The following is a 16,505-nucleotide window of genomic DNA, read 5'->3' on the forward strand; positions in this document are numbered from 1 at the left end:
GACAGAGACACAGACAGAAAGATCCAGAGCTGTATTCCAGTGCCGCCTTCTGCTGTTTGAGAAGCCCAGCAGAGAAACTACTCTTTCACAGACTGACTGTTCAAAACAAGACACAAGAGACTTCCAAATAATCCCCCTTTTGCCTATGCCAGTTTGAGCTGGGATTTTGTCTTCTGCAGTCGAGAGAATCCTGACGGAGGACGCAGCTCATAAAAGGGGTTCACTAAATGGTAATTATTAATATTATTCCCAGATCTCCCAGATAGAGTGTGACATTTCAGATGAGACTGCCCCTCTAAGAACCAAAGGTTGCCGACCCGTACTTTAGCTTTGCAAGTAGGCTGGTTAAGTTCAGTATCTGCAGGCACACACACAAGAGTGGCTCATGGATCGGAGGGTGGTCTCCTTGAACCATGTTGTAAATGAGCCATTCTCCAGGGGAAAAAAAGTTTCGATCTTTTGTTCGCCCCGTCAACAAAAACTGAGTGCCTACTCTATGTACTAAGCTAGATACGGAGAGAAAAAGGTCGCAGATGGGGACATGTCTTTAAAGAGCTTGTGAGGGATATGTAAGAAACAGAAATAACTAGAAGATGAGAACGACAGAAAGAAGGATGAATGCCAGGATCATGTGGAAAGCAAAGGACTCTGCAAAAATGTTGCTGAGGGCGACCACATCTGATGAGCCCTAAACAAAGTGCCCTGTGACATCCACTAAAGGCAGACACCTACGGGTAAGTAGTCTCTATTTATGGGATGTCCCTTCTTTTGACACTACTGGCTAGCCTGGCACCACTGAGAGCTGTTGCTATGGAAACAAGGCATCCCTGGCTAGAGCAGAGGTGCTTTAAGAACTCTCAGCAATAAAAACAATGCAGCCCATTCCCCGCAAAGGTGCCAAACAGGAGCAGAGGCTCCAGGAATCTCACTGCCGTGGACGGCTGCATGTGCACAGCATCACGCGTCTCTGTGTCCTTGAACACACTAGGTACCTTCCAGGCCTGGCAGCCCCGGTCAAACGCCAGACGGGCACCCATCAGAGGCAAAGCACTGGTGCTAACATTAATTCCTCCACAGCCCATTCAGAAACCTTGAGTATAAAGGGGCTTTATTTAAAGCACAGATTTCTTTCCAAGTTTGTGAACCAAAAGAATGTAAAGGGCAAAAGGAGTAATTTTCACCTTATTTGTTAAAATGCTCTGTTCCACCTGTTACTTTATGATTTCTGCAAACCACATCCACTGAAAATGTGAACCAAAGAGTTCATTTTTATTGTTTTTAGGAAACAAGCCAGAAATTAAAATTGTAAGACAGGGCTGGGACACAAATTCAGCAGTACCCAAACAAGACTGAACATTCAGATTTTAAAGTTCTGCTTATATCTGTTATCGCCCGTAACTTAGAATCTGTTCCTCCTGAAATAGCGGGGAGTGGGGAATGCACTCATGCACAGCCTCCTTTGATGAAATGTAACCCCTGAGGATGAGCGCATTTAAAGCAACAACTCCAAATGGAGCTGGAGAAGGAAAAATTCAAGCAGGAGTCTCAGTTGCTTTGCTGAATAAAAGGTACAGAAATGCAATACTGTAGAAAATGGGGGCACATTTAAAGGAACAATCTGCCTGAGTTTAACAAAGGACTATTTCCCGCAAATAGCTAGGACTTCCCAGTTGCCAAGTGAAATTCAAATCCCCCATTGTAGTCACTCAGTAACTCTCATCTATATTACGGGTTTTCATTCAGGGCTTCATTTGGGGTTGACTTCTGGATGTTCCTTCAGCTGCTTTTTAGAGACACCTTCTGTACCAAAGCCCTTTAGGCTATGGCCCGCCTTGGGGTTTCATCTGTATGACTTTCTGTTCCTGTTTCACTTTCCTTCAGGATTGGGTCCCATGTGTTCAGGACCACAGGTGTGCGGTGAATGCTCAGTTCTCTCCTTCCCTCCTGGAGTCCCTCTCTTGGTCCAGCTTCTTCTTCAGGCTGAGAGGGGCCCAGCTGGTTAAGGAGGCCGTAGTCACTGTCACTGTTTGGATTCCCTTGTGAACCAGTTAACTTTTCAGGTTCTACAGTGGAAAAACAGTGGCTCCCAAATCTGCTTTTAAAGTTTGTCCCTGTTTAAAAAGAGAATTTGGTATACACAGGGATGGCCAGATCAGAAAATCTGGACCTGTGATTAGCTCACCCAGTGTAATTTGGGGCAAGTCACAGAACCTGTGTGAGCCTGTTCCTACAGCTGTAAAACTGGTAGAATAACATATATGTGGCCTAATTCACATCTTTGGAGGATGAAGTAAAGTAATTGATGCAACAATGTTTTACAGAATGTAAGATAAACATGTTTATTTGCTTTTTTGGTTTTGTTTTGTTTTTTGGGGGGTTTTTTTTGGCTGCACCTCGCGGCTCGTAGGATCTTAGTTCCCCGACCAGGGATCAAACACGGGCCCTGGAAGTGAAAGCGCTGAGTGCTAACCACTGGATCACCAGGGCAATCCCCAAGATAAACATATTTATATTGTAATAAAACATAAGCACTATATATTAAGACAAATCAAAATGTACCTTCTGCCTAAGCAACTCAATATGTGTCTTTGCTTATAGTGAATCAATCAAGAATGACACATTAGTCTTCCAGCAGTACCTTCTTCATTCTAGAGATCTGGGTAACTACAGGGCTGACAAGTGTACTGGAACTTGACCACAAGATGCTAATCCAGAAACCAAAATCTCCAAATATCAGAATCTCCAAGTATTCGATGGAAAAAAAAAAAAGTATAGCACTTGGCTTAGCATAAATGATATTATCATATGAATAATAGTTGGCTGTCTGTCCCTACTGTTCTCATGTGACTGAGAACAAGAAAAGTTCAGAAGTATGACAAGAAGACAAGGGTGAGTAACTAGGTCAGAGATGGGGTAAAGACCCCTCAATTCACCTCTTCTGTTTTATAGAAGATGGTATTTGGACCATCAGATTTACCTATCAGTAAGTATATCTGTAGAAGAAACATCCCCCTTCTGGTTGGGGGCCATTATGAGAGTGACACTAATGTAGTTTACCCAACATGCAAATTCTAGGTGTCACATACAATGCCTAGAGGTGAACATAGCATCTGCTCAGAGGGTCCACAATATACCACGGAAACAAAAATCAGAAATCCTGGCATGTGATCCAATTCTATATGAATGACCATAAGTGTCTTGTATATTTTAGAGCTTTGATTTAGACAACTATAGAACACCAAACCAAAACAGACTAAAAAGGCATTATCTCTGGTTTGGTAAAACTAATCTCCTTCCAGATGAGACCTTAGAGTCCAAATTAGAGTGAAGGAAATTTTACAGCTATGTTACAGACTCCTGAAAATAGGGATTTATGAATGGAAATGTTGACAGAACCACCACAGAACTGAATTCATGCTGCTCTAAATTCTATATTTCCATGGATGAAAGAAGGGAGAGAAAAAAGGAGGTCAAGTTCTTACACGAAGTAACATAGTTTCAAATTCCCATCCATTGTTCAAACACACCTGGATGACTCCCCCTGTCAAGGATCTAAAACCCAGAAAGCTTCATCTTGTCAGCAGCAATACTGCAATTTTTCTCATGGGCAAACTCAAACTAAGGGTGGAATTTTCCTTCCATCACTAACAACCAGCAGTCAAAAGCAAGAGTAACCTGGGTAACAGCCAGAGCAGCTACAGTCGTGATGAATGGCATTTTCCTCTTTAGATGCAGAGACGGTAGTTTAAACTTGTGACTGCCCTTAACATGGGAACAAGCAGATTGCAAAAGTTATGCTTGACCTTCTTTCTTGGCTCCTGTAGAGTGCCAATGTACATGGAGACGGCTCAGAAGAATAATAAACTTCAGTGTTCCTCCTTGGCAATACTATTTTCCTAAAACCATTTTCAATAATCATGTTGCACACAAGTGGGACTTGATGTGTTTCTAAGGTCAGGAAGGAAACAGTCCAAATGCTGGACATGCTAACTAAAAGAAATCATCATGGTATTTTCTTTTTCGGAGAAGGCAGCAGCATTATTATTAGGTACTGAACACAAAAACTTAAGCCTGTAACTAATCTGAAACACATCGTCTGTATGGATTAAATGAAGACAAAACAGGCTTGTCTAGAGGAAAAATATATTAAAGTTCAGAACAATATGGAAAAAAATGTCTCCATTTCCATTTAATGTGAAGGAGATTAAATATTGAAATGATTAAAAATTACCATATGATCCAGCCATTCCACACCCTAGGTATATAGAGAAAGGAACTGAAAGCAGGGACTCAGATATTTGTATGTCAGTGTTCATTATGGCATTGCTCACATCCATGAACACATGAATGGATAAACAAAATGTGGTATACACACGCAATGGAGTATTACTCAGTTGTGAAAAAGGAATGAAGTTTTTGAACAGGAATGAAAATCCCAGATACACATACCAGGACAATACACTGTGACCCAGCAGGTATTTAAGGTGGGTTAAATATTAAAAACAAAACAAAACTAATCATCAAATGGAAAAACCATATTTAGATTCCACATATAAGTGATAACACACAGTATTTGTATTTCTCTAAGTATAATATCCTCCAGGTCCATCTGTGTTGTTGCAAATGGCAACTTTTCATTCTTTTTTCAGGGCTGAGTAATATTCCATTCCATATATATATATCACATCTTCTTTATCCATTCATCTGTCAATGGATACCTTATGTTGCTTCCATATCTTGGCTACTGTAAATAATGCAGCTATGAACATTGGGATGCACATATCTTTTCAAATTAGTGTTTTCATTTTCTTTGGATATATACCCAGGAGTGCAATTGCTGGATCATATGATAGTTCTACTTTAAGTTTTTTGAGGAAGAGTGCTAGATTCTTAATGATTGGTTGCAATGTGGAATCTGAAATCTTATTACTGAACTTCTGATACTATGCTACATGAAAATCCACTGGTCAGTTGTGCTTTTGCCCAAGATGCAGAAAGCTCGAGTGTTGCTCTAACATTAACAATGAGAAAAAAAATAAACAGCAAAATCACAACATTTCTTGAACCCATCAGAGAGCTGAAGGCAACCAGGTCTCCTGAAATCCGAGAGGTGGGGACACCCAAGAACCGTTTCATATGTGGCAGAGCCTAAGAGGAAGATGCAGATGCTATCCCAGCGGACAGGAAGGAATCAACTATGGTTTTTAACAAATTGCTAAGGGCCAAGTGTGGGGCTAGTGCAACAGCGTGGAACCTCTGGGAACTGCATAGTTGGCAGTTTGCACCCCTCTCAGGCTCGTTTCCAAGACCTGCACCGGGTGCTCGTGAGAAAACCTGCAGGCAGAGGGGGAGACCAGAAGGAGCCTCCCTTTGGGGTGCAGATGTGCAGGAGATTAACGGGCACTGTAGGAAAAGCTGGAAGCCTTGATAACCTTCACCCTTGCCTGAACCCACCTCTCTAAAGCCTTAAACCTCTGAGTGAGGGGCGGCCTGGCAAATGTCCGAGGTAAGTCTTAAGGACAGAACAAGAGAACAGAGCCTTTCACTACCTCTGATGCAACAATTCTGGGCCTCGGGTAAGCTGTGCTGCGACTTCCATTCACAGAGAACAGCACACCGGGGGCAGTAAGGAGGCTTTCAGAGCAAGGAAACCTACAGGTGCTTCAAAGCAGGGCGGTAGGGATGGAAAGGAGTGGAGCTGATGGAAAAGCCACAGGAACTTGAGAAATGCCTGGATGCACAGAATTAGGAACATGGATATTCCAATGGTTACCTCATAACCAGCAGCAGCAGTATTACTGCCATTTGCTAGACAGGACTGAGCCTATTGTTGTGCTTGGTGTTTTGAAATAGTTAACTCGAATCCCCACCGCCCTGAAGTAGGTATTATCATCTCCATGTCCCAGATGAAGAAACTGAGGTTCGGAGAAGTAATTTGTCCAAGGTCACACACATAGAGAGAGTGGCAGGAGCCAAACTTTAAATCCAAGGCTCAGGGTTTTTCATTTGACCAGGCTGCCATCTAATGTCACATTAGGGACAGTGTCCAATTCCCCGAATCCTTCGAGAATCCAAATACAATGCTCAGTCCTGTACATAGAGGAGAGAGAAGATAGCTGTTTGGATTCCCTACAGATTGTCTAAAAATGAGAGACCTTAGAGGACAAGTGGCAGAAGGTTCTAATATGCAGCAGACACGTCCTCCTGCCTAAAAGCACTATACAGGCTCATGGGCGATAAAAAAGATGAAGTACAGTGACAAGACCGCACCTAGTCCCTGTAGCGCTCGATACTGGACATTCTATGAGCCCTTGCCTCAATGACAGCCAACAGTGCACTAGGAACAGGGGAAACGGAACACTCACTTGGATGCAACTTATCAAATAAAAGCAAGCCAACCCTGACCTCTGCACCAGATGGAAGAAATCCTGGTTGGGGAATGGCGGAGAGTCCCAGTCAAAACTAGGGACGCTGGCCCCTGCAAAAGACTCAACTACACCCTGACTCCAGCACTGCCCCACTGAATCACGAGGCGTGCTGCACTCCCAGGCCATTCTCACACCTTAGCAATTGCTGAAGTTCATTCAGTGTTGTCTGCAGTCTGAAAAATATAATTCAAACAAAATCTAAAAGAAACCAAAAAATGCCTAACCATTCTCGGTCACAAATGGAAAAATTTGAGTCTACATTTTAAAAAGCTCACTTGCTTTAGATTTGGTATGTTTCAGTAGGAGGAAGCAAGTGACAGTTGCCTTTTTTTTTTCCTCCCCAAACTATTTATGGTCCCTCTACTACTTTAAAGTATTTTTTTAAATTAAATTAAATTTATTTATTTAGTTGTGCCAGGTCTTAGTTGTGGCAGGCGGGCTCCTTAGTTGTGGCAGGTGGGCTCCTTAGTTGTGGCATGCGAACTCTTAGTGGTGGCATGCACGTGGGATCTAGTTCCCTGACCAGGGATCGAACCCGGGCCCCCTGCACTGGGAGCATGAGGTCTTTACCACTGCGCTACCAGGGAAGTCCTGGTCCCTTTACTACTAAGTGCCATTTATTTTCTTCCATCGATGGGCTTCATTTTCCTCCCAAAGAAAAGATGAGAAAGGATATATTTGAAATGATGGAGGGGAAGATTCAAGCCATCTTGCAAGAGAGCTGACAATTATAAAGTGATAATCCCACATGATGAAGAGCGGTGCTATACTGCAAAGTCCGTCTACCTAGTTCAGGGTCTTGGAGAGCACAATTATTTTTGCTCTAAGGCCTGACTCAGACGATATACTAATTTTGAGGTTGAAAAGCAAAGAACACTTTCTCCTTGGATGGCAACATGCTTTGCTGATTTAGTTAATAAATCTTTACGATATCTCTATGTAAAAGAGAAGAAGGCAAGTATGATTAGCCTCCTTTGCTGAGGAAAATGAAGAACATGCAAAAATTAAGAAACACAGCGTTGAACGGATACCGAAGACCAGAAAAACAATCCTTTGTCTCCTGGGCCTGGCACTTTGTACTAAAGTGAGGATAAGAAGAGAAAAATGAGAAGTCTCTAATAGCATGCCACATGACTCTGAACCCATCCTGGTCAACCTTTTTATATGCAACTTGAATGAAGATGTAGAAGGCCCATCTGGCAAATCCGCTCATGATAAATGGAAAGGTCATCAAGATTCCAGAAGGTCTCAACAGGCTGGAACAATCAGGCAGAACTGGCAAGATGAAACCAAGAGTGAGACACATAAAGTCCAGCACTTAATTTCAAAGAATCCCTTAAACAAACAGAAGAGGGGAGAGTTTAAAAGCAGTTCGTATGAAAAAAATATTGCAGATATTGCAAACTGTTGGCACACGGATGTGTTTCGTTTGGCCTTTGAAGTATTTGTGAACAACGCTAAACCAACATTTAAAAATTGGGGAGACTCACGTAAAAATCCAAATTTCCGGCTTCTCTTGAAAAACTGATAGGTCTGGCAAACTCCATGTCTGTGCTCAGACATGACGACCGCGGGTGAGGAGTGAGCTGTGGCCTCTCCTTTAGACAGGGCATCCACTCCCCCAACGGATGCCCGCTGTGGCGTCCTGGCCTGCCAGAGCCACTTAGGTAACTTTCTTAGCTCTGTGGGCACCTCTTTGCAACTCTTGACCTGGAAGTTTCAGATACCTGACAGCTCAGTAGAGGCCCACCGTGTGATACACCTGCCAAAAATTTCACCCAATCCATGGTAATGGAAGAACTGTGTCACAGACTGCTTAGAAAATCTAGAAAAATCAATGAGTCTTCTCTCCAGACATATGTCTATTCATATAAAAATTTACAATTAATTTGTGGGAGTTGAAAGACCCCCCCTGAACTCCCAGTTCCCAAGTTAACAAGCCCACTCTAGAACAAGGAGGTAAAGTGTCCCACTGTATGTTCACACAGTATGTCTACCCATGGCCAGGAGGGATGCTGACAAACTTCAAGGCAACCAGGATGATAAAGGGTCTGAAATCATATCGTAAAGCTGAAGAAACTAAGAGTGGTTAGCCTAGGGAAAGGAATGCTCGGAAAGGAACATAATATCCATTTTTAATTTTAGAAGCTATAATAAGGGACAGGGATTAGGTCTATACCTGTCCAGCTGGCAGAACTAAGATCAATGAGAAGTTACAGTGAGGTCTATTTTACTATTTCAATTCGGTGTAAGAAAAAGAACTTTCTTACAATTAAAGCTGTACAGGGGACTTCCCTGGTGGCGCAGTAGTTAAGAATCTGCCTGCCAATGCAGGGGACACGGCTTCGAGCCCTGGTCCGGGAAGATCCCACATGCTGTGGAGCAACTAAGCCCATGCGCCACAACTACTGAGCACTTGTGCCACAACTACTGAAGCCTGCGTGCCTAGAGCCCATGCTCTGCAACAAGAGAAGCCACCGCAATGAGAAGCACACGCACTGCAACGAAGAGTAGCCCCCACTCGCTGCAACTAGAGAAAGCCCATGTGCAGCAACAAAGACCCAATCAGCCAAAAAAGTAAATAAATAAAATAAATATTTATTAAAAAAATAAAAATAAAAAATAAAGCTGGAACAGACAGTCCTGTGGAACAACAGAGTAGTGGGTTCCCCATTGCTGCAAGAATCCAAGCAGAAACAGAATAATGAAACGTCAGAGATGTGATAGAAAGGATTCCTGAACCGGGTGGGAGGTGGTTCTACAATTATCTAATGCTTCTTCCAAATCAAAGTTTTAGTGAGCAGAGCTGAAGATGGCAATAATAATTTTCTTCCTCTCCCAAACCTTAGTCTTGCTGTGATGCAATAGTTAACATTATAGCCAATCTCCACACAAGACACTGAAGGAAACCCAGGAAGGAAGCCCCATGACTGATCCTCTCTTGGTGATTCTCAGTGAGCTGACTAGGAATTGATAAAGGTATGGCCACTCTTGAAATTTCACATGCTAACTTTTTCTTCTTCTAACTCACTCCTCTATTTGCCTCTCTTTCTACCTCTGTTCAAGCTGTCCATTTTAATTCTTGGGAAGCTGTGTAAGTTTCAAAGCGTTATCAGCTCATGTACTTACTGAATTGACTCATCCACAAAGTTTCAAACATGTGGGCATTTAATTAAAGCTTTTGCCTGATGATTTCAACAGATAAAAATGGGGAGATATAAAAAAAAAATGGGGAGAATTCTGTGCTGGATTAATTTGGTACAAGCACCACATTCTGGTTAGAAAAGGTCACGGACTAGACCACTTCAAGTCCGCCCCCATAGGAGGTGGTCGACATCGAAGGCTCTCCAAAACGTGCAGCAGAGTGCTAACCAGGCAGCGGGTGTTTCAGAAATTTCGAGAAACTAAAGAAACTGACTCACTGTATCTTCAATTTCTAAATCACTCCCTCTTCACAAATAATTTTTGAGTCAGAAACACTGCTTTCCAAAAAGAACTTTTCTGCTAAAGACGTCTTTTAAGACACCACAAATGTGAAGTCAACACTTTCCCCTATTTACATGGATTACAAAGCATATCTGTTCAAGGTGCACACAATCAAGATGAAATGTATAAAAGGAAAACTTCTTTTTGTCCATATTACTGCTCTCCCCTTCTGAGTTGTTCCCCAGAAGCTTCGGAAACAAGTTCTGAAAGCGAACCTTTCCTCCGTTCCAGGGAAGAGGGGAAACTGGGGCCTCTTGACCTATAAAACTCAATATTTTGGAACATCCATAATTCTCCTGAGTCCATGCCAGTCAAATGGAGTCTCTCTTTAGCAAACCACTGGCCAGCTGGGGCTGGACAGCAAGGCTCTCACCCCTAGGAGTTGACAAGGATGGGACTCAAAAGCTCCCTGGAAAAAAAAAAGTCTCTCCTTCAGCTTGCATTACAAGCTGTTGGAAAACACAGATGGAGGAGATGACAGGAAAAGCAATTACTTCTTCTGGGCTTCCTTTCTGTCTGGGTGCTAAGGAGACGGATACCAAATTCCATCACAGATTGAAATGCTATCTAAACATTCTTGAAAATGTGGTCTTGCTCTCTGAAATATGGCCTGCCTTTGCTGCAGCAACCTGTAACCTATTAACATGTGAAGGTGGAGAGGGCCGACTTTCCTCCAGGCTGTCTAATTCTGGGCCTGCCTCTCCAATAATGCTCGTTTGTGACCACAGGTTAAAACATAAATAACTAAAAGATATATATATCTACACAGCATGACCCAACAGAAAGTCCTGATGAATCATTCACTTTATTTTCACATTCTTGGAATTGTAAATACCTGAGACTCTCTGAAGTATTTCAAGGTTTCTAGTGAGCCTTTCTAAATATAGGTGGAAACACACTAAACAGTAGTGTTATTATTTCAAATATTACTAAGCTGGGACTAGTCATAAACAAATCAAGCTTTAAACATCTTTAAAGGAACACACACACTGGTCAAAATGATGTTTTATGGGAGAGGCCTTTTGTTTATTTACAAATAATAAATACTCTCCCACAGACCTAATATTCAATACAGTTGAATAAAATGTTATTGCAGGTGGCCTATGTGTTCTGAGAAATGCCAAGATAAGGAAGATACAGCTTTTGCCTCAAGGACCTTATACACGAGCCAAAGGGACAAGATGTATTCACTGATAAGTCAAAGCAGATCATGAAAGCTGAATCAAAAGCACGGGCGCAGGACTGTGGGGGTTCATGGACAGAGAGACTGTACATCTAACTGATGGATACTGGGATCGATTTTCTCATCTGTGAAATGAGAGGAGTGGACCAGATGAGTTCCAAGTCCCTTCGGGTTCTAAAATTCTGATTCCTTTGGTATATACCATTGAGCCAAACAGAAAATTTCATAAAGGAAGTAGTATTTGAACTGGGTATGATCTTGAAATGAAGCTACTGGAAGAAAAAGAGGAGAGAGAGCATTTTAGGCAAAAAGAAGAACATAAGCATAGGTCCAGAAAGCAAAGGGCATGCTTGGGAGAGCGCTAGGCTTCCAGTGTGGATGGGTCACAGCAGGGGACAAAACTGGAAAGGTAGACTGAGGCCTTCAATGCCATGCAAAGAAGTTGGATTTAAGTTGGTAGAGAGCCCACGGGGGTTTCTGAAGAGGTAGATGACATGACCAGACATATATTGGAAAGTGAAAGAGCAGAATGGGGCTGGAGTGTTGGCCGGCTACCCTGTTAACTCTTTGTTACGTCTTAGGGCCCTATTTACAAAAGCCTCACCTGCCAGAGTGGTGACGCTTCATGGGAGAGACCTAGATAAACAAAAACCAAAGCAATAAGGACTAAGAACCAAGCAAGGCCAGGAAATAGGATCAGTTGCAGGAAACTAAGATGTCTACACACAAATATTGATGACGACTACAAGGAAGATGGTAGACTACTTACAAACAGGCCAACGGAAGATGACGAGTAAGAGGAAAAAGAAAGTCGTAAAAATGTAGGGAAAATAGAGAAGCGGATAAAACTAAACATATAAGAGAAAAAGAAAAACACATATATAACACCTGTGAGCTACTAGAGGAAACCAGAATATGAGAGATCATAGGACTACACACTACCCCCATAAAATCTGGGCAGCATAATGAACATTTAAAAAAATTGGCTATACACTAAATAATGTCAAAACAGGACAAATAACAGAATTGAGAGGTGCACACAGCCGACCTAACTGAATGACTGTTGAAGAGAGCAGGCTGGACACTGTAAGAGAAGACTAGACAGGGCACGATCAGCACTTCTGTAACGAAAGCAATTCTGAAATAGGACGTCTAAGCAGAAGACTAGAATCCAGATGAAAAGGAAAAATGGTTAACAGATAACATCTGGCCCCCCAGTCACTGAAGAATACCTCTTCCCCATACACTGCTTCTCCCCTTCATCCCCTTCCAACGGCCCTCCTTAGCTAGATCCAAAAAGAACTATAAAACTTTGAAATGAATCGACAGTTACCTGCTAGGCAACAAAACTAGGTATGAGGAATTATAGCTGTGTCACGTTACTACTATCTCTCTCTCTCTTTTTTTTTTTGCAATATATCAACTTTATTTCCATCTTGATTTCAAAAAAATTTTTATTGAGGTAAAATACACATAACATAAAATTTACCATCTTCACCATTTTTTGTTGTACAGTTTCATTGACCTGTTGTGCAACCATCACCACCATCTATCCCCATAATTCATCCTGTAAAACTGAAACTCTACATGTATTAAACACTAACTCCCCGTTCTCCTCCAGCCCCTGGCAACTACCATTATATATTCTGTCTTTATGATTTCCACTACTCTTAAGTACCTCATATAAGTAGAATCATCCGGTATGTCTTTTTGTGACTGGCTTATTTCATTTAGCATAATGTCCTCAAGGTTCATCCATGCTGTAGCAGATGTCAGAATTTCTTTCCTTTTTTTTTTTTTTTAATATTTATTTATTTGGCTGTGTCGGGTCTTAGTTGCAGCACATGGGATCTTCATTGCTGCATGCGGGATCCTTAGTTGCGGCATGCGGGATCTTTAGTTGCGGCATGTGGGCTCTTAGTTGCAGCATGTGGGATCTAGTTCCCTGACCAGGGATCAAACCCGGGCCCCCTGGATTGGGAGCGCAGAGTCTCAACCACTGGACCACTAGGGAAGTCCCCACCCCTTTTTTTTTTTTTTAGAATTTCTTTCCTTTTTAAGGCTGAATAATATTCCAATTATGTACCGACCATATTTTGCTTTTCCATTCATCTGCCAATGGACACCTGGGTCGCTTCCATGTTTTAGCTATTGTGAATAATCCTGCTATGAACATGGGGGTAACAGGTATCTCTCCAGGACCCTGCTTCCAATTCTCTTGGGTATATACCCAGAAGCAGAATTGCTGGATCATATGATAATTCTTTTTACTTTTTGAGGAACCACTGTATTGTTTTACACAGCAACTGTACCATTTTACATTCCCACCAGCAGTGCACAAGCATTTCAATTTCTTCACATCTTTGCCAACACTTGTTGTTTTCTGGTTTTTTGATATTAGTCATCCTAATGGGTGTGAGGTGGTATCTCATTGTACTTTTTTTTTTTTAAAATGGTGGTTTTTTTTTTCAAGAGAAACTATTTATTTATTAATTTTTGGCTGCGTTGGATCTTCGTTGCTGCGTGCGGGCTTCCTCTAGTTGCAGCGAGCGGGGGCTGCTCTTCGTTGCGGTGCGTGGGCTTCTCCTTGCAGTGGCTTCTCTTGTTGCGGAGCACAGGCTCTAGGCACATGGGCTTCAGCAGTTGTGGCTCGCGGGCTCTAGAGCACAGGCTCAGTAGTTGTGGCACATGGGCATAGTTGCTCCGTGGCATGTGGGATCTTCCCAGACCAGGGCTTGAACCTGTATCCCCTGTATTGGCAGGCGGATTCTTAACCACTGCACCACCAGGGAAGTCCCACTCTCACTGTACTTTTGATTTGCATTTTCCTAATGATTAGTGATACTGAGCATCTTTTTGTGGGCTCATTGGCCATTCATATTATCTTCTTTGGAGAAATGTCTATTCAAGTCCTTTGCCCAGTTTTTAATCAGGTTGTTTGCTTTTTTTTTGTTGAATTTTAGGGGTTCTCTATATATTCTGGATATTAATCCCTCATCAGATATATGATTGGCAAATATTCTCTCCCATTCTATAGGTTGACTTTTTACTCTGTTGATAATGTCTTTTGACACACAGGTTACTGCTATCTTTTGCAGCAACAAAAGTAATATGAGGGACTTCCCTGGTGGTCCAGTGAGTAAGACTCCGTGCTCCCAATGCAGGGGGCCCGGGTTCAATCCCTGGTCAGGGAACTAGATCCCGCATGCGTGCCACAACTAAGAGTTTGCATGCCGCAACTAAGACCCAGAGCAGCCTAAATAAATAAATAGTTTTTAAAAACACGAATATCAAAATCCCAACAACTTAGCAGATAGATAAAAGCAGCAACCTTGTTGGGTCACAGTACACAAAATAAAGGAGGGCTCAGAGACGTCCGACATTAAGGAGAAAGACAAGGAAACTTTGGTTTTCTCATTTCAGCGTGCATTTCACCCTGGACCTGGGTGAGCTGTGCTACAATATATGCTTCTGGCCCAAGGGACGCTGAGTCCCTTGGCTGGTCTGGGCAGCCTCCCCCTGCTACTACTGGGACAAGTCATGCAAGTTTCCTGCTGTGGATGGGACAGATCAGTTAAGGAAGTACTCTGTAAGCAGGCAGATCAATATTTTGGTCACTTGGTTGTGGGGTCTTGAAGAAATCAGGGGATATATTTAATACAAAGTAAAGTTACTTACTTGCCGGCCATCCTGCCCCACATTTGTTTGACCTCTTACGACAGTTCGAATGTTGTCATCCAGTCTCCTAGCAAAAAAAGTTAAAGGTACAAATCATTAAAATATCTCGATTCCTTCAAGACGAAAAGACAACCCTCAAAACGGGAGAAAATATTTGCAAACGAATCAACGGACAAAGGATTAATCTCCAAAATATATAAACAGCTCATGCAGCTCAATTTAAAAAAACAAACAACCCAATCCAAAAATGGGCAGAAGACCTAAATAGACATTTCTCCAAAGAAGACATACGGATGGCCAAGAAGCACATGAAAAGCTGCTCAACATCACTAATTATTAGAGAAATGCAAATCAAAACTACAATGAGGTATCACTTCACACCAGTTAGAATGGGCATCATCAGAAAATCTACAAACAATAAATGCTGGAGAGGGTGTGGAGAAAAGGGAACCCTCTTGCACTGTTGGTGGGAATGTAAATTGATACAACCACTATGGAGAACAATATGGAGGTTCCTTAAAAAACTAAAAATAGAACTACCATATGACCCAGCAATCCCACTACTGGGCATATACCCAGAGAAAACCATAATTCAAAAAGACACATGCACCCCAATGTTCATTGCAGCACTATTTACAATAGCCAGGTCATGGAAGCAACCTAAATGCCCATCGACAGACGAATGGATAAAGATGTGGTACATATATACAATGGAATATTACCCAGCCATAAAGAGGAACGAAATTGGGTCATTTGTAGAGACGTGGATGGATCTAGAGACTGTCATACAGAGTGAAGTAAGTCAGAAAGAGAAAAACAAATATCGTATATTAACGCATATATGTGGAACCTAGAAAAATGGTACAGATGAACAGGTTTGCAGGGCAGAAACTGAGACACAGATGTAGAGAACAAACGTATGGACACCAAGTGGGGAAAGTGGCGGGGGGGTGGGGGTGGTGGTGTGATGAATTGGGAGATTGGGGTTGACATGTATACACTGATGTGTATAAAATGGATGACTAATAAGAACCTGCTGTATAAAAAAATAAATAAAATTCAAAAATTCCAAAAAAAAAAAAATCTCGATTCCAGGTTGACCAAAAGAAAAAAAGCTGGGATTCCCTGGTGGCACAGTGGTTAAGAATCTGCCTGCCAATGCAGGGGACATGGGTTTGATCCCTGGTCCGGGAAGATCCCACATGCCGCGGAGCAACTAAGCCCATGCACCACAACTACTGAGCCTGTGCTCTAGAACCCACAAGCCACAACTACTGAGCCCGCGCACCAAAACTACTGAAGCCTGCGCGCCTAGAGCCCGTGCTCCGCAACAAGAGAAGCCACAGCAATGAGAAGCCCGCGCACCGCAACGAAGAGTAGCTCCCGCTCGCCGCAACTAGAGAAATCCCGTGCACAGCAACGAAGACCCAACTCAGCCAAAACTAAATTAATTAATTAATTTCAAAAAAAGTTAGTAACGTATCCATCAATATTTGCACATTGCAGCTACTTATTCAGAAGAAAAAACAAAGATGTTTGGATGATAGGAGGAAGAGTCAGGCCTTGGACCTCCGTGAGGGGGCAGCAACTAGCGCAGAAGCCAAGCCCAGCACAGACTGATGAGTCACCTTTGTTATTTTTTAAAAGGCTATTTTCACTTAATGTTCAGAGCCATTCAAAAGGACCGATGTAACTTTTAGTATTTGTCATGGGGTAAACCAGACGTGACA

At 42.3% G+C, this 16,505-nt stretch overlaps 1 protein-coding gene across 1 annotated transcript in view; it reads right to left on the reverse strand.

Moving 5' to 3' along the window:
- Window positions 1-16,505, reverse strand: part of VPS53 (VPS53 subunit of GARP complex) — a 126,638-nt gene that overhangs the window by 102,198 nt on the left and 7,935 nt on the right. The window contains exon 4 of the mRNA XM_057536008.1: window positions 14,776-14,842. Coding sequence (XP_057391991.1) covers window positions 14,776-14,842 — 67 coding nt within the window. The remainder of the gene's footprint in view (window positions 1-14,775; window positions 14,843-16,505) is intronic.

Source organism: Balaenoptera acutorostrata, chromosome 20 (assembly GCF_949987535.1).
Source record: "Balaenoptera acutorostrata chromosome 20, mBalAcu1.1, whole genome shotgun sequence".
In the NCBI taxonomy this organism is placed as follows: domain Eukaryota; kingdom Metazoa; phylum Chordata; class Mammalia; order Artiodactyla; family Balaenopteridae; genus Balaenoptera; species Balaenoptera acutorostrata.